At 35.4% G+C, this 22,348-nt stretch overlaps 1 protein-coding gene across 4 annotated transcripts in view; it reads left to right on the top strand.

The window, feature by feature from the left end:
• Positions 1 to 22,348, top strand: part of LOC150098707 (uncharacterized) — a 202,021-nt gene that overhangs the window by 167,661 nt on the left and 12,012 nt on the right. For all 4 annotated transcript variants that reach the window (XM_090404840.1, XM_090404843.1, XM_090404842.1 and 1 more), the window contains 2 exons: positions 1,207 to 1,674; positions 15,313 to 15,419. In XM_090404840.1, coding sequence (XP_090260966.1) covers positions 1,207 to 1,674; positions 15,313 to 15,419 — 575 coding nt within the window. The remainder of the gene's footprint in view (positions 1 to 1,206; positions 1,675 to 15,312; positions 15,420 to 22,348) is intronic.

Consider the following 22,348-nt stretch of genomic DNA (forward strand, 5'->3'; position numbering starts at 1 on the left):
AAGCTTCCGAAGATTTGGGAAACAGTCATCACCAGAGGTCCCACCTTACATTCCAGGCCACCTACAACTGCCCTTAGAGGGCGCTCCACCTAGATATGACTTTATTGTCACCCACGTGGTTGGGCTTAGTATTGTAAGTTTTTGTGTGCATGTTACATTAATTGTCTTTGTAATCCCCGTAGATGTCCTAGTGACTAGGACGAAATATAGGAAGTATTACATTCTATTTTAATTCTTTTTGAGTGTTGTAAAAAATCCATTAAACCTCCAACATCATGTCCTCACAGCACTTAAGCCTCTACACAAGAATTCTAATAATGATCAGTTCATGTTTGGATGATTTCGTAGCATTTTACATGTTTCAAGGAAAAGATGATTGAATTTGAACATGCTGGAATTGAGAAGTTTTGTGTTGTTCCAAAAAACTCTGTGCCTAGTGTCAATAGCGTGAAAAGCAAGCCAGACTTAATAGATTCCAAAAATATGATATAATCCTGAAGTTCTTCAATTCTTATCAAGGCAGAATGGCCAGTCTGTCCAAAATAGGAAAGATGACATGAGCAGGATCCTGAACCAACTGTATGCCAATATCCAAGTTTTTTGAAGTGATCACTATTAATTGTTCATAAGTTAATTTTATTATTATTATTATTATTATCAATAATTATTTTAAATGATTTTTATTCATGCACCTTACTTTTTTCCTTTGACCTCTAATAGTGTAATATCATATATACTTCAGCTGCAAACAAGACACGAGCTAATATACACGTGATTTATGACTCATTATTTTGATTCATCTTTTAAATGTAGTTAACAGTATATCCCCCTGATAATAGTTTGCTGTTGTGAATTTCTTTTTGTATAGCAGTCTACCTTTGGAGCTCTCTTTGGAATTTTCCTTGTAATATGCTGTAATGAATGAGTTTGTTATTGCAGTATTTGCTAAAATGAGATTTAGCTGCAACAGAGAGCCACCACTTTATTCCATAAAAATGACCAGAAATGTCTACAAACTCTCAATACCTGATAAGTTTTTAAACTTAAAGTATTTGTATATTTTTAACTTTATTGTAATGTTCATTTCATATAGTTCCTATTTATAGTAGTAATACAAATCATATTAAATAATTATAATACATGTTTCATTATTTTAAAATTTTCTTATGGAACAACATCTGAGTATTTTTTTCTTTCTTTTTTTAGGGGGAACAGTGGTTGCACCTGCATCATCATCATCATTACCACGTGCAGCTGTAGCTATTTCTGGTGCACCTACTACTGGTTTGATGTCATTACCAATTATGCATACTTCATTGCCTTCAGTGGTTCAGTTAATACCATCTGGACCAGCTATAAATCAGCCAATCAATACCAGTGGAACTGTAAGAATGACTAGACCTCCACCAGTGTTGTCTCAGCCAATTGCTCAAGGTCCTCGTCTTACCTACCTTGTTCCTCAACCTTCTGCTTCATTAACCATGATGCCAAGATTAGATGCACCAGCCAATCAGATTACAACAGTACCATCTAATCCAGGTACAAGTTTTGTGTCTGGACCTAGGCAACAGTTACCTGCAATTTTAGTTCGTATGAATCCTCCTGGCCCTGCAGCAACAGTTCCTCCTCCATCTCAAGCATCAATTGCCCCAACTATTAGTATCTCATCACCAAGTAAGACATAGCTCCTGTTTTTTTTATTTTATATAATATTTTAATGTGAAATACCCTCATTCTATTAAATAATTATAATACGTTTTATTCATGTATTACAAAACAATCATTTCTCCCTGTTCTCCAGGAATGGAGAACAGGACGAAATCATTGTTTGAAGAATTTTAACTCTGTGAAGTGTTCTATGCTGTCAATATCTGATTTATTATTATTCATTAATAAAATTTCTAAATTTTTATAATAGTTTAATACTGTTGCTGAAGGCAATTCTTTTTGTTTGTTTCTTTTTTTTTTTCTTTAAATCTGTTTGATAAAACTATTATAGCAGTACCTCTTAAAGTATTAAAAATATTCAACTTTATTCTTTCTTTATTTCTTTATTTTTATTTTTTTCTGGATCACTTACTGGTTCATTTTGAGTGGTATTCAAAATGACTTTTTTTTCTTATGTTTTCTTATTTGTGTTTAATTATGGAATCTGTAATTGTTTGAGAGTATCAGAAAGTTCTTTACCTACCACTTTTTTCTGTAAAAACTCATACTTTCAATGTTCTTCCGTTATTTTTATTGGATTTTCTAAAGTTTTTATTTATTTATTTTTACACTTAATTATATCGTACCAGAGTATAACACTGCAAATAATTTTAATTACAAAATTATCTGCTTGGAAAGAAGCCAATAGACACCATAGTGTGAGGAACAAATAGCCATGATGCCCACATTAATAAGATGTAGGACTTCTTTTCACTGCAATAACTGTAGCAATTCTAAAGCTTACTTTCTACATGTATGATAACAATCAATGGGAATTTTGGACCATTCTTCCTATGGGCATGTAATGAGGTCCTGGACTATTGGGGTAGACATCCCTTGACTTAACCCAATGCTGCAGTTCATCCCACAGATGTTCAGTAGGGTTGAGATCAGAGTTCTGTGGAAGCCAGTCAAATGTTCATATCCATAAACCACACAGTTACAAGCAGCCTTATGACATGGTGCATTGTCTTGCTAAAAGAGACGATGGTTAGTTCCATAGAAACACCACAAAGTAGGAACCATTGCATTATACCAGATAACTCTTGGAGTTCATTTTTCGTGTCACCACAAACAAAGATTTCAGGCCAAACCAGGAAAATCAGGACCATATCATTACACTGCTACCTCCGAATTTCATAGTTGGGGTTACACACACTGGCAAAAGATGCCAGTGTGTGTAACCCCCAACTCACCGGTTTCTGCCACACTCACATCCATCCATCTATCTGCTTGGTGAAGGGTGTAGTGGGATTTATCACTACATAACACAACTTTCCAAGCTTCCCACTATACACACTCTTTGCACCACTGAAGACAATGCTGCATGTTGGTTCGCTGGTTAGTAATCTGGGGTTTCCATATTGTGATCCTACCATGGAAACTCATATTGTGAGCCTCGGTTCTGAATGTTTTTATGCAGATTCATGTTCCAGTCACTGCCCATAACTCCACATTCAACATGTTGGCAGACGAATGATGATTTTTTACATATCCTTCGTAGCACCCTACAGTCACGTTTGATGAGTGTGGTGGGTCATCCACTGCAGGTTGTACTTGCAGTTGACTCTCTGCGCTTCCATCTCAGTATGGTATCACTGATTGTTGACCCGAGATGGCCCAATTTACCGAACAGATAGGCTTGCAATGTGGTATTCTATCACAATGCCTCTTTCATATTGCGTGAGTTCCCTTCTCACAGCCACTTCACTTGGACACAGTTGCTGACTTTGGAGCATCATATTCCTTGAATTTAGACCAGCTACAAACACGAGTGGTTACATGGCACAATTCACCTTGCCCCATGGGGGGAGGGGGGTTGTCCATTGACTTCTTTCCAAGGAGTGCACACACAGACACACACACATTTGTGTGTGTGGAAACCTTATTTAGTTATTATTATTAACCTTATTTAGTTATCTCATATTAGCTACTCAGGTGGTGCTTTTTTTAGAATTGTCTGTTATTGTTTAATTGTCATTCTGTGATCCAGTCCTGTCGATGTCTGCAAACCTGCAAAAAATCCTATAGTAATAAAGTTTATGTGAATTTTTCACCATTTTAGAATTCTTTAAACATAATCATTACTACAGCAATAAACAAACTTAGCCAATGGGCAAAAGGTCCACATGGATTGTTAAGCTACAAAAATAAAGAAACATTTTAAAAAGAAGAATTTACTAAATTAAGAATAAAATAAACTTAAAAATTAAATTATACCATTTCCATAAAATCTGCATATAGAGTACATGTACAATTTAATAGATTATTCATATAAAGTGAATAGGAGAAGTGTACATAAAAATGAATGTCAACTCAAGCTAAGAATAAATCTATATATATGTAAAGTATAAATAAAAAACATAATACAGAGTTCGTTTAAGGGACAAAGTCCAATAATGGAAGGAGACCTCCACATCACCTTTAAATGCAGAGAAGCAACTGTGACTAATGACCTAATATCCAGTCCTCACCTTCAGGTGAGGACTGAACATTAGGTCATTATGTCCCAACTCTTTTTGGACTGGGGCATCACCCAGTCCAACAAGACTCCTGCTGTTTTCTTCAGTGAAAAGTCAGCTACTAAAACAAACTTCGACTCTTCATCTAAAAGAAGACAATTTGACGTGAGAAGAACTGAAGATAGTAACCATCAGTATAAGAAGTATTAATGGAAAAGAAATCGAACTTTCAGAAAGAAATGGAAAAGTACCACATGGATGTAATTGGCATTACTGAGACAAAGAGAACAAAAGCAGGTAAGATTTTACTAAATAATAAGCAAAGCATGTTATATTCAAACAATAATGATCAAGGGAAAGAAAGAGTAATGATTTAACACCAAATATGAAGATATACTATTTTTATGGCTATTTAGCCTATTTTTGTTTAGAAGTATCCCATTTTTTATAATATCATTGGCTTTTTACTCAAATTTTAGGGCATTACTGATGTTTTATACAGACAGATATGTGAAGAATATATAGGAAGAAAAACCGGAAAGAGAAGGATATGGGATAAGATCAGGGGATAAGATAAGACCATAATATCCTTCTCCTTCCCATAATGCTATGCATTAAGGGAGGGGCCACTACCCAGACTGGTTTCGACCTTTACTGAGGTCTTGTCAGTGGGAGGCAGACCCAAAGGTGCTAAATCCAGAGTAATTTAATAATCCATTGCTTCCACCTTAGTATCACCAACTGTGGGTCTGCTCCTACTGACAAAACCTCAATAAAGGTTGAAACCGGTCTGGGTAGTGGCCCTTCCCTTAATAAATAGCATTATTCATGTCCGCAAGGTGATGTGCTTTGCATTATGGGAGATGCTAATACAAGTAGTGATGAGAACTTGGTCCACCTTTACCACAAGTTGCCTCAGTCCTGAAGTTACTTCAGATGCAAACTGTGTTTGTTTACATTTGGATAAAGGATTAAACTAAATTTATTATAGTCTAACCAAGTGGAAAAAAACTTCTAAGAAACATTACTCATAACATCAACTTAGAAAAAGTGGAACAGTTCATATATCTTGGAGCCCTGATAGATAATAAAGGCAGTTGTCATACTGAAATAAAAAAGAATTGGTATGGGAAGGAATGCCATGACACAACTAAAAAAGATATGGAAAGATACAAATATTTCTAACACTACCAAACATAAACTAGTGAATACCCTTATTTTTTTTAATCGTTCTCTATGGTGCAGAATCATGGACACTTGGTAAGAGAAACAAAGAGACATTTGACAGTTTTGAAATGTGGTGCTGGAGAAGGATGATGGATGGATAAAAGAACCAATGTCAGTATTCTCAATCAATTAAACATCAAAAAGAGATTGAGTGACATAGTGAACAAGAAGAAACTTCAATATTTTAGTCATATATCACGACGAGATGGTGATAACATCGAGAAGAGAAAACGCAGGAAAGGAAGATCAAGAGCAAGATGGATAGATCAAATGCAAAAGATCTCGAGACTTTCCTGGAAGAAGCAACTGCCATGTCAAGAAATAGAAGTAGATGGAGAAACATTGTTGCCTAGGTCATGAGTCCTCAAGCATGAGGTGATCGATGAAGATTTACCAGGAGGGTCTGAAAAGTTCTGATAAACACCTAGAACGAAAATATTAAATTTGTATTTGTGATAATTTTTTTGTATTTATAATATGTATTTGTAATAATCTTTTTTTTTTTTTCCTTGTGGTTATATCACTTGCTTTAATATCATTTTTGTTCTAGGTGTTTATCAGAACTTTCCATTATCCCCCCCCCCCCCCGGCACTTCTTGATTGAAGGCAGTTGCAGGTTGTTATGCGGACAAACTTCGAAATGGAGAAATGGAATGAAACTTGTTTGTGCCTATGTTCCCACATAATATTCTCTCTCTCTCTCTCTCAAGGAAAAAGTGCAGGAATTTTTTTGAGTCATTAGAGCATTCAGCTGACATAAAGAAAAATAGAAAAAAGTGATCCTTGTTGGAGACCTGAAAATTTGGAGAAAAGAGCAAAGCTAATAACAGCAGTAACTATCTGTTGGATTTCTGCTCAGGATATGGACTTGTGATTTCTAACACTACATTCTAACATAATGATATGCACAAGTTCATGTGATGTGACAAGAAGATGCAAGAAATAAGGAAAGCCTCTTTGACTTGGTCATTGTGACCATTACTTAGTGCTAAATAGGATAAAAATTAATTTCATATAGAAAAGAACAGTATGTAATAATGTTTTAAAAATAATTAAAGTTGGGTACACTCTGGGACCTTGCCTCGACTGGCATGCAAAACTAAGTGAGGGTATCAGCATATTATGCTGTAGTGAAGGAGAGTGTCTCCTCCTTGTTGCACTTGAAGACGAATGGCTGAGTTAGCAGATGACCAAAATTTGACAACGGTAATGAAGGTATGACAGCAAACTATGTGATATAGTCTGGGCACACTCCGAGACAAAACAGAGATGTGGCCAGTCACCGTGGAAGAGACAGGAACCTCACCACATAACATAACCTTCCGTAGTAAACCATGAAACAGAGAACCATGTCGGATTTAAGCAATAGAAAAACATTACAGGGAAGAAGAGAAAGAAACTCGGGACCTTATACAAGAACTTGAAGCAATGAAAATTCACATTGCTGGTGTCAGTGAAGTCAAATGGACTAATAGTGGAAAAATAAACAGAAAGAGCCATTCAACTATATACTCATGTGGAGACAATCATAGGAATGGAGTATCATTTGTACTAAAAAATAAGATTGTGCAATCCTTACTTGGATTTTTGGCCCATAAGTGACAGGATAATTGCATTAAAAATTGCAGCTCAACCTTTTAATATTTTTATTGTCCAAATATATGCGCCTACTTCTGATTACCCAGATGAAAATGTAGAATGTTTCTATGAAGACATTCAAAATGCACTAAAAAATGCTAAATCAGATGACATAAGTATTGTTATAGGAAATCTAAATGCTAAAGTAGGCTCAGAAAAGATCTCTTCCTGCATGGGAAACCAGGGCCTGGGACATAGAAATCCAAGAGGAGAAAGATTAATACAGTTCTGTGAAGAAAACAATCTGGTAATAGCAAATACTTTATTTAGCCACCCTCGTAGAAGACTTTACACATGGAAAAGTCCCGGAGACAGCTGTAGGAACTAGATTGACTATATAATGATTAAAAAAAGATTCCGGATTAACATCTTACAAACTAAAACATACCCAGGGGCTGATATCAGACCACAATCCTGTGGTCATTAAATTTCAGCAATAAAATTAAAGAAAACAATTAAACCTCTAAACATAGAAAAATATGATCTTGGCTCCCTTAAAAATCAAGAAATGCAAGATAAATTTTGAACTGGCACAATCCACTGCTGTTAATGTTCCTGATCCCACCAATTATCCTTACCCTAAAGATGAGATTGAGGATAGATGGCAGAAATTTAAAGAGGTCATAAAAAAAGGCAGTAAAACAATCATCATCCTCATCATCAAATTCCAGCCATGTATCCTCAAGGGGTGTATACAGGATATGATAGTACTACATGAAAAATTTACATCATTACTAACTTCCTATCTACAATTTTCCTCCAAATCAGTCTGTTACTTGTCAAAAACTCCAACATTATCAGATCTTATATTTCTATCATCTAAGGCACTTTGTACCGTATCAATCCACCTATATCTTGGTCTTCCTCTGGGTCGTTTTCCAGCCAACCTGGCAGAGAACACTTGTTTTGCTAATCTTTCCTCGCCCATTCTGTTTAAGTGACCTGAGATTAGCTCTGCTAACACATTCCTGGATGCTGACAATGTCAAGTTCTTTCCTAATATCCTCATTTTTAATATGATCACGCCTCTAATCTTTCTCAGGACTCTCATATCTGTGGTCTCTAGTCTTTGGTCAAGTGTTTTACTTCTGACCCAGCTCTCAGATCCATAAGTTAAAACTGGTTTGAACACTGTCTTGTATACAGCTAATTTAGTATTCTGACTAATTTCTCTCTTATTCCATATGAATTTATTCAATTGACTTCCTACCATACCAGCTTTATTGATTCTGTTGTCTATTTCTGTATTTAATTTACCATCTTCACTAAAAATCGTGCCTAAGTAGCTGAAATATTTTCCTTGTTTCACAGGTTGTCCATTCACAACACAGTTGACATTTTCAATGATTCTGCGTATTTTCATTGTCTTTGTCTTTTTATTGCTGACCTTCATACCATATCTATTACAACAGTTACTCAATTTAGTCAGGGAATCTTGCAGACTTGTAGCGGATTTATTTGAAAGTATAATATCTCCAATTTCGATATCATGTTTAATACCACTTTCCTTCATAATATGATCCATATAGATAATGAATAACAGAGGGGATAATGTATATCCTTGTCTCATACCAGATTTAACATTAAACCATCTTCCTGTACTTCCTTCAATTCTAACTGCTGACTTACAACTCAAATAAAGACTAAGTATTGCTTGATATAATGCCCTATTGACATCATATAACTGTAGCATATTGAATAGCTTCTCCCTTGCCACCTTGTCATATGCCTTTTCCAGATCGACAAAACTTAAATACAAATCTTTGTTATATTCCCATGATTTGTCAACTAATTGTTGTAAAGTGAATATCTGAACCTGACAGCCTCTATTTGGCCTGAATCCAGCTTGTTCTTCACCAAGCTTTTCTTCCACAATTCTTCTCAACCGTTTCTCAAGTATACTTGCATAGATTTTGCCAGGAACACTCAGTAGGGAAATACCTCTGTAATTCTCACATTCAGTTTTATTTCCCTTTTTATATATGGGTACTATGAGATCTCTACTCCAATCATCGGGAATTCGTCCCTCTGTCCAGGCATTCTGAACTATGCAGTGCAGCCACTGTAAGACTTTTATACCACCATACTTCAGCATTTCTGGTCGACTGTCATCTACTCCTGCTGTCTTTCCACATTTCAAGCCTTTGATGGCTTTTTCTACTGCAAGTATGGATATGTATTCCTGACTGCATGCCTGGTTAGTGTTTTTTACCACTGTGCTGTCATCACTGCTTGTTTCATTTAGCAGTTTTTCAAAGTAATTACTGAATACTTCAAGGATATCTTTTTCTCCTGTTTTCATGTCATCTTTATCATCTCTAACTCCTTTAACAGCACTCTTTCCTCCATTCCTAAGCTTCTTCAACAACCTGAATATTTTGCCACCTTCTTGATATTTATTTTCTATGTTCTTGCCAAAGTCCTCCCATCTTTTGTTTAGCTAGTTTTACACAATGTTTAGCTTTCTTACATTTGTCTCTATATTCTCTAAGAGCAAAAGCTGACTTATTTGCCAGGAACTTTTGATATGCTTTCTTCTTTTCCTTCACTGCCTTTTTAACTTCCTGTGTCCACCATGGAGTTCTAATTTTTCTATCCTTGCAGACAACTTCACCACATGCCTCTTTAACTGAATCAATCAGGGTTTTCTTCAAGGCTTGCCGCTGAATCTCCAAGGGTTAGTTCCTGTTCTCAAACTCTTTCATTTTTTCTTGAATAATGTTTGTGCATTTTAATCTACAGTTTACATTTGAGAGCTGCTCAAATATTATTCGCTTTAAAACTTTCTTACATGTTATTCTTTTCAATATGAAATTCAATTTTATCCTGCTCAAGACTAAATAGTGATCACTTCCAATTTCAAATCCTCTGTACACTCTGCTGCCCTGCACCAGGGAGAAAACATCACTATCAACAATAACATAGTCAATGAGACGTTTCTTATTCCTAGCCTCATCTCTCCATGCCAATTTGTGCACATTTTATGTTGGAACATGGTGTTAGTAATAACCAGTCCATGTCCTGAGCAGAAATCCAACAGATATTTGCCATTATCATTAGCTTTGCTCTTTTCTCCAAATTTTCCCAAAATATTTTTGTATGTCTGATCATTTCCTACTCTGCTATTTAGATCCCCAACAAGGACCAACTTTTCCTTTTTCATTGTGTCAGTTGCTTTTTCTAAAGCATCAAAAAATTCCTCCACTTCTACCTTAGAAGAACCTTCTGTGGGACCATAGGCACAAATAAGTCTCATTGTCCAGTTCCCCATTCTCATATTTGCACACATTACTCTACTCAAGATTGCCTGCCATTCAAGAAGATTAGCTTCGTATTTTGTGTTGAATACTATGGCTACTTCTTTTTTTCCTTGATTGTCATTGCCTGAATATAACATTTGTATTTATTGCTCAGAAAGATCTCACCAGATTTTATCTTTTTTGTTTCAGCCAACCCTATTATGTCGATATAGTACTTATCTAATTCCTCAGCTAGCTCCATTTCTTATGTAGGATTGCAAAAGAACTATGGCTCAACAACAAATGCCAGGAAATTGAACTTCTGGACAAAAAGCACAAAACCAGAGAACTTCATGAAAAAGTTAGGGAGCTAATTAACAAATGTTGCAGAAGGGTAGGCTCTCATTGCATTGAAGATACTGGTGGAAACATCCTAATGGAGAAAGACAAAATAAGGGATAGATGGGTAGAGTATTCAAAGGAACTCTACAATCATGTTAGAATAGATAAGCCAATGCAAGAAGATTTGGAGAGGGTACTGTTCTTACCTGGGAAGTAACAAATGCCATTAGGAAACTGAAACCATGAAAAGCTCCAGGAATGGATGGAATTATGGCAAAATATATAAAGGCTTTAGATGATAAGGCTATAGGATCACTGACTGACATATGTAACGAAATATACGAAACTGGACACCTGCCAAAAGATTTTAAGCACTCAACGTTCCTACCAATACCTAAAAAATCGAAGACAATCAAATGTGAAGAGTACAGAAAAATCAGTCAGATAGCAAAAGTTATGTTATAACATCCTAGAAAGAAATAAACATAAAATCAAAATGGAAATTAATGAAACACAATCTGGTTTCCAGGAAAATAAAGGAACTAGAGAAGGGCTCTTTAACATTAGAACTATTATAGAAAGATATCTGGAGAAGCAGAAAGAAGTCTACTTATGTTTTATTGACTACACAAAGGCCTTTGACAATATACAATTGAACAACTAATCAAATGCATCAGAAATTTAGTAGTAGATGGTAGAGATACCAGATTACTGATACATCTATATTGGGAGCAAACTGCCGCAATAAAATATCAGGAGAAATCTCTGAGGAATTCCCAGTAAAGAAGAGTGTCAGACAAGGCTGTGTTCTTTCTCCTATATTGTTTAACCTCTATACTGAAAAGATCTTCCAGCAATTAGAAGAATTTAAAGGAGTCAGCATAAGAGGCAGAAATATAAACAACTTAAGATATGCAGATGATATAGTACTGCTAATTGAAAATAAAAAAGATCTTCAAAACCTACTAGAAGAGATGCTGAAGCTAAGTGTAAAATATGGACTTAAGTTCAACTTCAAAAAAACCAAAACCATGCTGGTAACAAGAGAAAAAGGGAAAATACCTGATATAAATCAGGTATTTTCATACCCATTTATGATTTTCATAAATCATGCCCCCCCACCCAATATAAATGGGGGGGGGGGGGCATGCAAAAGGTCTTCAGGATATGTGGCAATTTTCAGCTATTATGCATCATTAACGCATGGAATCATTATTAAGAAAAAAAGAATTATTTTAAATGTATATATTTCTCAATAAATTATATATTATGTATGAATTCTCCTACTCAAATTGTGAGTTACTATCGCTACGACGCTCACGTCTTGGCAATAGTAACTTGCTCTCTGCGGTAAACAACATACCCTCCCCAACAGCATCACTATACTGAAGACACAAGAAAAACAAGTAGTTTTATTATATCACTGAATAAAGTACATTTGCAATCTGTGTAATATATTTCTCAACAAATAGTGCAATTAGAGAAAACTGGGATAAAAATGGTACTAACTAATGAATCGCATCTCCCCTCCAACAGAAACTGCTGTATAGACTCAAGCAAAACCATATGTTGCTGGTGTAATATATGGTTTTGCTTGACACTACCCTGCAATAGTGAATAGGAGCTTCTTGGTAAGTCGCACCATTTTCAGTTTTTTTTTGAAAACTTTAGTTTCTGAAAATCCCCACATATATCACATGATTAAAGAACTGGATTTATAAAATGCACAAAAGAGAGCAATATAGCAAATACAAGTAGCTGTAAGCAACAAGAAAATGTTGATATTGTATCTGGATCAAATGAAATTGATAAAGGTGTGTCGTGTGACATCTCTAGAGAACCAACTAGGAAGAAGATGAAAAATCTTCGTATGATGTGAATTACTTGAAATGTGGATTTTCATGAATGGGAAATGAAGAGGAACCTATTCCAAATTTTGTTCTATTAAAAATAAATCATTATTTTAATGGCTAATATAGCCTACTTTTGTTTAGGAGTGCCTTTTATTTTCAATGTCATTGACTCTTTACCCAAATCTTAGGGCATTACTGAAGTGTTATAAAACTAATATATGGAGAATAAAATAGGTGGGAAAATTTGGACATACCTTTTTGGATATTGTTTTCTGTCTCCTTATCCCGGCGATTTGAAAAACTCAAATAATTCTCCTGCATTACTTTACTCACTCCAACCTCTTCCCCCCCCCCCCCCCAAAAAAAAAAAAAAAAAAAAACTTCTTGTAACAGCTTAACAGCAGATGAAGGCACATTGCTGGGATAAGGAGACAGAAAACAATATCCAAAAAGGTATGTTCAAATTTTTCCTCTTATTTTATTCTCCATATGTTAGTTTTATAACACTTCAGTAATGCCCTAAGATTTGGGTAAAGAGCCAATGACATTGATAACAAAGGGGCACTCCTAAACGAAAGTAGGCTATATTAGCCATTAAAATAATAGTTTATTTTATAGGAGTAACATGGGAATTTTCCCAGAAATAATACCAAAAATAAATGATGTTTTTTGTTTACACGATCGTATAAATTCAAATAAAATAGACATTTACAATGAAATATACTTTATTTATTTATTATTATTATTATTTTTATAAGGGGTTACTTGGTAATGATTAAAATTTAAGAAGGGGTATGCAGATATCTGAAGTTTGAGAAACATTGTCCTAGATGTTTGGAGTAATTACTTTGAAAGACCGTTACACAAAACAAAAACAAGCAGTGACAGAACTGTACTAGATAATTTTCAAGAAGAATGCAAAGAGTACACATCAATACTTGAAGTTAAGAAACATATCAGAAACTTGAAATGTGGAAAGGCAGCTGAGGTAGATGATATTTGATCAGAAATGCTTTAGTATGGAAGTATAAAAGTATATAAATTTGCAGTGGCTATGTTGCATAATTCAGAGGGCCTGGTCAGAAGGAGCTCTTATAGTTCCATTCCATCAAAAAATGAATAAAGTTGAATTCAAAAATTACTGAAAGATTTCTGTACTGTCCCAGGTAAGATTTATGCAAGCATACTTGAAAAAAGATTGAGAAAAATTGTGGAAGAGAAACATGGCGAAAAACAAGCTGGGTTTAGGTCAAATAGAAATTGTCAAGATCAGATTTTCACTTTATGACAAATAATTGAGAAATTATAAGAATCTGGAAAAGGAATATGACAAGGCGCTCAGAGAAAAGCTTTTCAAAACACTGTAATTAATTGTAAATCTTATAATTAATTGGGGTAAATGAAACATTTTACACAGTAATACATGGTTTATATTTAAGTTTGTAAGTGCAGTTAAAATTGAAGGAAATATAGGAAGATGGTTTGATGTAAAATCAGGAGTAAGACAAGGATGCACATTAGCTCCACTCTTATTCATCATCTATATGAATCGCATTATGAAATAAAGTGGCATTTAATCTGATATTAGAATTAGAGATGTCAGACTTAGCTCTTTTTGCAAATGATGATGTACTTCTAAACACATCCTGTTCATGTCTTCTCCAAGGTTCTCTGCAGTGGCAGCTGGTGAAATTTTAAGTGAGGGTGCTGCCTATACAAAATAAAATTTTAAAAAATTATTTTTTTCGTAATCAGTAACCAATTTATTAATAAATAAATCTACAGATTTATTTATTAATAAATTGGTTACTAATTAGGGAAAAAAAGAATTATTATTTTTTTATTTTGTATAGGCAGCACCCCCCATTTAAAATTTCACTGGCCACCACTGGTTTTCTCTGACTAAATTTCATAACAGCTATAACAAATTTGCCAAAAAGTAGCCAAAACATTAAATGAGCAGAATATAAGACATTGTTCAAACTAATTTTAAGTTATGGTTCTCAGAGTTGGGTTATAATAAATCACTTGATCAGACACTAGAGACCACAGATATGTGAGTTTTTAGTAAGATTAAGTGAATGAATAGATGGCAGCAATGGCAGAACCATGTTAAAAATGAAGATATTAGGTTGACATTGTTAGCATTCAAGAATGTGTGAGCAGAGCTAATTTAAGATGGTGTTGTCACTTAAATAGAATGGGTGATGAGAGATTAGCAAAGCGGGTGTTTTATGTCAAGATAGCAGGAAAGAGACCCATAGGAAGACCAAGGTCTAGGTGGATTGATTCAGTCAGAAGTGCCTTAGAAGCATAAAATATTAGATATAACAATATTGAGTGCTAACAAATAATAGACTAAATTGGAGGGAAATTATTGATAGGAGATTAGCAATAATGTAAACTTCATCATGTAGTGCTGTATAGTAACTTGAACTCTACTTGAAGGTACATATCAGGAAATTGATAATGATAATACATAATATGTAATTTTTGTATAATGTGTCATATATAATAAATATATATTATTTTTAATTTACTGAATTATTCTTTTTAACCTGCTCTTTACTTTTTCATCTTTAGTGCAATGGACCAGAAAAGATAAAAGCAAACATAAATAAACATCATATTATTTGCTGATGATGTACTCAATCAACTTAGTGATCGATTGTAAAAACTGTCTGAATATCTTGTAATATGTGATTAGCGAACAAATAAATTATAGCCTCATCACTTATTATTATTATTATAATAAAAATAATAATAATAAATTACTTCTCTTGATTTAGATGTGTAGTAAAAAAAAAGCATTAAAGTTCTTATTTTCCTCTTCTTCTTTTACAGCAATGTGTGATAACCAAACATTTAGTTCAAAGCCAATGCCAATATCTCAATCATCTTCTAATTCAGTAAATCCAAATACAATGGTTCTCTCATGCGTTACAAATAAGGTGAGGTCTTCTTTTTTTTTCTTCATTTAATTTTTTGTAGAAATATTATTTTATTATTTATATATTTATTTTGTCTGAGGACTTTTTTTTAAATGGGAGAATTATATATATTTGAAATACCTGAGAATTGGAGCATGTCAGATACTGAAATTTGGATAGCAAATTCTACTTGTGAAATATCACATACCCTACATGAGTGAAATTTGAATTCCATTACCAACAAAATGTCTTTTTATGCAAAGTATCTATCCATAATCCCTTCCCTCCAAAAAAAAAAAAGAAAAGGAACAAAAAAAAATCCTGCACGGAGTAAACTCACAACATGTATGTTACAAGATCTGGTGAAATAATAACTATGCCTCTACCTGGTACTGATTCAGCATGGAGTGACTAGTTTGCATTGCCTCATTGTGTGACACCTCATGTTCTACTGGACTGATTTGAAAAATTCAAAGTACAGTAAAACCCCGAAGTTACGTGGTAGGTGGGACCAACCAAAAAGCGTGTAAGTCAAATTCGCGTAACACGGGGTATAATTTTGCATGTAATTTATATATACAAACATACAATTGGGACCAAAGGTTTACAAAAACACCTATATTTTTGAAGAAATATAATTAATTATAGTTTATCGTACATAAAAAAAAGGAAGCTATTTCGATGTCGATGCTTTCATAAAATCTGATAGATTCGTCTGATGGCATAATGTCTTTTTCTTGTCACGCAAAATTTCTTCATAGCAAACTAATGATTTTTTTATTCCTTGCCTTGTGGCTACAATTTGTTCCTCGTTAGAATCTATGTCCTCCAAAATCTGTAAACCTTTCTTTTATGATTGTTCTTACTGTGGATTCCTGTAGATGGAACTTCTTTGCTAGCTCACAAATTTTCATTCCGCCTTCAAAATCCTTAATAATGTTGAGTTTTGTTTCCAAAGTCAATGTTTTTCTTTTCTTGTTAGCAGTAGAAGAATCGGACTTGCTTCTTTTGGATGACATCATTATTTTTTATGTGATAAAATTTTTATCAAGAACATAACATTAAACAATCGCAAGGTTTGTAGACTATAAAAATCGTGTATGAATGGAGACCGTGCGAAACACATCAGTGCTTGTTCACAGCATGTGTGACACTGGCGAATGCGGCTGGTGCTTGAAAGATACGACTAGTGGTGAGGCATGAAGCGGGACAGGAATACGTACATATAAGAAACCGCATAACTCCGGATTTGCATAAGTCGAGGTATACAGTCATACCCTGACATTCATTTTCTTTCATCATTCTGTATAGTGATTTTCTTTCATCATTCTGGGGTAAGAAAAATGTAATTTGGGTACAAGTCTCGGAGACAGGCTTTTCTCCACTAACTGAAAATTTCAGAAAACTACATGACTGACAGCATATGCACTAAATGGACAACAAACATTATGCACATACGAAAACAATGGGGTGGGTGGAACATCACACAATGGATAATATAAGACTAATAATATATATATATATATATATATATATATTAAGAGAAAACATTCAATAAAAATAAATACAATATAGTTTAAATCACATGAAGCAAAATAAGCAATGTTCCTGCCAAAACTAAATACTTTAATTTAGTATTTAGTTTTACTAAATACTTGAATTTAATTTTCTGCAACTTAAATTTGATGATTTTCATAGCATGGTGTGAAGACCTAATGTTTCTGTTCTTACCTTAGCAAAAAAAAAAAAAAAGTATGAGAAGTGGGAATAGTGCTTCCTAATATTAAAAACTATTTCATTCTTTTGTGAAACTTATTTTAGATTCCTTATCATTTATCTATCATTCAGTGGAGCAGTGACCATTGAAGTACTACCATAGTCTGCCATAATCCTGTGGGAACACAGCAAGCGATGTCATGAGAGATGAATGTTTCTCAGTGAACAATGTCATATCTACTAACTGATGATCTGGGGGTGAGAGCCTATCATCGTTCTACTGGATACTTCCTACACCGTAATTTACACCACAGAAGGTGATAAAATCACAGGCACTTCTCCAGTGGTACGTAAATAAACAACAGACACAGAGATACCCTCTTCACAGATGAGATTTTCACTACCTTCTTTAATATATATATAAACACTGTCTTGCCATAAATACTGTTACAACTTCGGTACACCCCAATACTGTCACAGAATTTGCAAGCCTGGTTCCGTTAGTGGTGATGTGCACAGCCAACTTTTGCGTGTTTATCAGTAGAGAGAGAGTTGTTTAACTGCCAAAATGATCAGATATGACCCAGATGTTTGCACAGAATGTGCCATAACACCCAAGATTCAGAGAGGTCATCACTCTGCATCAATGATGGCTTGGTGGGAGATGATGTATCGGGGTGGGGGCAGGTATCCAAGTTGCATTTCTGCAAGAAAGAGGTCAAAAACCTCTCCCAAAGTGTATCAAGACACTGCTGGAACCTGTGATGCTGCCCCTGAACAACACCTTGTTTCATGGTAGTCAGTGGACCTTCTAACATGACTCAGTCCCTGCACATATGGTGGCTATACAACAACGGTTGGAGACAAATGTGCCCAACCACATATCACTGTCTGATTTGCCATCTGGAAGTCCTGACATGAATCCATTAGACTTGAAATTGCAGTCAGAGTTTGAGAAAGTTGCCTGCAAGAAATGACACCCCAGCATCGTTAGCCTGAAGATGGATTTGGAGTGAGCAGTTGCAAGCGATGAATGTTTCGCAGAGAACGTTATCAAGTGTACTAATTGTAGATGAGAGCCTATCATTGTTCTACTAGACAGGTTCCAACACCACAACTTATGTAGCAGAGGATGATAAAATCAAAGGCCCTGCTCTGGTGATACATAAACAACAGACACAGAGAAATCCTCTTCACAAAGGAGAAGATTTTCACCATTGAAGTCGTTTAACTGATAAAATGATCAGATATATGCCCCAGATAGTTGCATAGCATGTGCTATAGACCCAGAGTTCAGAGAGGTCATCACCCAGTGTCAGTGATGGTTTGGTATGGGGATGATGTATTGGGAGGGCATCCAAGTTGAATTTCTGCAAGAAAGGAGTCAAAACCTCTCCCAAGAGTGTATTGAGACACTTTGCTAGAACCTTTGGTACTGCCCCTGAACAACATCTTGTTTCACAGTAGTCAATGGATCTTCAGAAGATGATAAAATCAAACCTTCCAACAGGACTTAGCCCCTGCACACAAGGCGAGGATCACACAACAATGGTTGGAGGCAAATGTACCCAACCACATATTGCCATCTGATTGGCCATCTAGAATTCCCAATATGAATCCGTTGGACTTCAAATTATGGTTGGAGCTTGTGAGAGTAGCCTGCAAAAAACAACATCCCAGCATTGCCATCCTGAAGCTGGATTTGGAGTGAGCAGTAGCAGCATTTCTACTGGATATTGTACATGCTGCAATTGATATGTGGCCTCACAGACTTCAGGCATGCATGAAGGAAAAAGGGAACATTTTGAACATTGAGTGCTGCTATATGCACATTATACATGTGATTTGTATGTGCTGAAAGCTGTAAATGATTTACTGATAGATTAAAGGTTTAAGCAGTGTTCAAGTTGTAACAGTATTTATGGCTAGACTAGTCATTAAAGAAGGTAAGCCATATATATATATATGTGTGTGTGTCATAAGTTGGGAGTGGAAAGCTATAGTAAATTCATAACAGAAAAGACAGGAAAGGGTGGGGGAATACTAATGATATTAGATGATTCGAGTACATTTATGAACTCATGAAAGCAATGATAGTAATAATGTCTCATGTAGTAGCGAGTTTGAGTTTATCTGATGTGAAATGATAACAGATAACAAATCAGATCTTGAATACTAGCTTGTAAAATTACAAGAAACCAGCAGAAATTATAATGACTATTTAAGATACCAAGCTATTTTAAACCTGGTTTTACTCCATTTCCCAAGTAAGCAAACAGACAAACAAGTCAAGTTTGCGCCTGCAAGTGTTGCAAGTCTAGCTGACCCTGCAGATAGTGCAAGACCAAGTAACTCATGGTAAAAGTAGAATAAGCTCTGATCACTAATCTTAATATTAGATTAGTGATCAGAGATCATGCCTGTCTGCCTGATTTATAGTGATTCGCTATATAAATCAGGCAGACAGGCATCCTATATTTTTTTATACCTCAGAACAGGTAAATGGCATGACTTAAATGACTTTGAACGTGGTGTGATCGTTTTTGCCAGTATGTCACAAACATCTCTCCTCTTCTATGCTTTTCACACACAACAGCATTTAGGATGTACTCGAAGTGGTTTAAGAACCAGACAACTTCAAACCATTGGCAGTGTCTTGTGGACAGAAGCAGTTCGTTTATGCACAAGGATTGTGAAATATGACAGGAGTGCTACAACTAGTCAAATCACAGCTCAGTATAACATTTGTGATCAGAACATCATCTTGGAGCATGCAGTTCATCGCATGCTGTCATGAATGGAGGTACAGGAGCAGACGACCATTCAGGATCTCAATGCTGTCAGCTAAGAACAGGAAGATACAGTTTAAGTGGACACGTGATCACCAACTGACAACTGGAAAAATGTCACCTGTCTGACATGTCCCAGTTTGTACTGTATCATACTAATGGCAGAACCAGAATATGGCAGCAATAACATGAGACCATGAATCCTTCCTGCCAAGTAGCAACAGCTCAGGCTGGCAGCAGGGGTGCAGTGGTATTGGGAATGTTTTCTTGGCACGTGTTAGGTCCTCTGATACCTGTTAAAGACTACCTGAATGCCACAGCCTATCTTAACATTGTTACTAATCAAGTTTACCTATGCATGGCTGCAGTTTACCCATTGTCATCCTTCCAGCAAGACAATGTGCCATGTCACAAAGTGCATAGCATATTGAAGTGGCTCAAGGAGCATAACATAGTGTCCTTTACCTCAGTGGCCAACTCACTCCCCAGACCTCATCCCAATAGAGCATCTCTGTCTGGGATGAGGTGGAACAAGCAATTTGCAGCAGCAACATGCCACCATCCAATTTGCAATGATTGGGCAAGTGACAGTGTGGACAAACATACCAGAGAAACTTTTTAGACACTTAGTTGAATCATTGCCATAGATAATACAGGCTGGTTTTAAGTCAAATGGGAGCCCCACTCATTATTAAATGCTGTTCCTAATATTGACTAATCAATGTATACAAAGTACAGGCCAGAAAAGTTATGAATATTTTACAGAAAGCTAAGTTGGTGTATGAAAAGAAATTTGCTGTACTGACTAAAGGTAACTGAAAAGAATTTTATTATGCTGCAAGTAAAAGAAAGAATGATTATGGAATAATAACTGAAGCAAGCACTCAAATAATGAGTGCTTGCTTCACTAAGATCTATCGACTTGGTGTGTGTAACATGGTGTACAGTGCTACCACTACTTTGGATGAAGAGATAAAGTTGCATGAGAAGGAGATTCCAGAGTTGTTGCATGACTTGGATAAGAATTCATCTTATTCAAGTTATGCAAGGACAGATAGGATATCAGCACACATGCTAAAGGAATGTTCAGCTGAAATGGCTAGCCCTTGACATGTTTCTATATTTTGAGTCTCAGCTCATGACAGTTCATAGGAATGGAAAAAAAAATTAAAGCGATGTAAAAGGGTGGTGCAAAAACTGACGTGACTGACTACCAACCTATCGTTATCTCTGGAGTAATTGTGAAAATTTTAGAGAAGTTGTAAGAATTGGAATACAGAAATGGATTGACAGACAAGCTATACTTTGCAAGGAACACCATGAGCAATTTGCATATTTTATAATAATTTTAGGGCTGAGTTGGACAGAAGAAATGGAAATACTATGATACTGTTGGACTTTGCTAAAGCATTTGATATGTAAGACTGCATAAACTGGAGAATGTGGCATTGGAATATAAACTATTGACTTAGATAAGCTGGTGGATAGGTATCAGAAAATCATATATTAGTTTGTGAGTCTGTCAGATATAAGTTGATCAGTGGTGTGCCCCCAGGAAACAGCCCTTGAACACTATTGTTCAGTATATACATTAATGATATTGGGAAGGGTGTTCAATTATTTGCTGATGTTGCAAATATTGGTTAGGTTAGGGATGCTACTTATATCCAGAACTTCAATGATTTGAAGGTTATGGAAGAATTATACACGTTGGTGTAATGAGATTTCCAGTGGCATATTATATTGGTGGGATTATGCTTGAAAAAGCTGATGAGGCTTGGGATCTCAGCATTATGAAAACAATTTGAAGTTCAAAAGTCACATTGCAAAAATTCCAAGTACAACTCAGAGAATAATTGCAATGCTGAAACAAACATTGACAAAAATAATAAGTTATTTTGCCTCTTCACAAGGCATAGACATCTTGATATGACTGCACCTTGACAACTGTGCACAGATTGGGTCTCTTGGTTTCTGAGGGGGGGTGGGGGGGGGTGAAGAAGTTGTGGAAAGGGTGCAAAGAAAAGTTACAAATGTGATATTAGGATTATGGAATGTAGATTATGAAGATAGATTGAGAGTACAGTGGTGCCTTGGTTAACAACGGCCTCAGATAACGACGAGTGGCTGTAAGAAAAAATCTCTTCGTTAACAACTCTCGATTATGTGAACCTCTATCCAATCTAAAAAACCGGAATTTTCCGATCGCATTCAGCCATGTGCGGGAAGACATTGTCAAATAGAGAACAGCCACACGGCATAGCTGTGAAGCTCAGATATGTTTGACCCATCATAGCAAGCTGTTTACGTTTTCCGTTTATTGTTTCTTTTCTTGTAGTGTACTGTGCTTTATTTTAAAATTTGTGGTTATAAATGCATTTTATGATGAAAATGAGTATTTAAGCATTTATTTTTTATGTGTTGGTTCCTATAGACAATAAATCG

The sequence above is a fragment of the Typopeltis vanoorti genome, chromosome 15, assembly GCF_054136105.1.
Source record: "Typopeltis vanoorti isolate ZY-2024b chromosome 15, IOZ_Tvanoo_1.0, whole genome shotgun sequence".
NCBI lineage: Eukaryota > Metazoa > Arthropoda > Arachnida > Uropygi > Thelyphonidae > Typopeltis > Typopeltis vanoorti.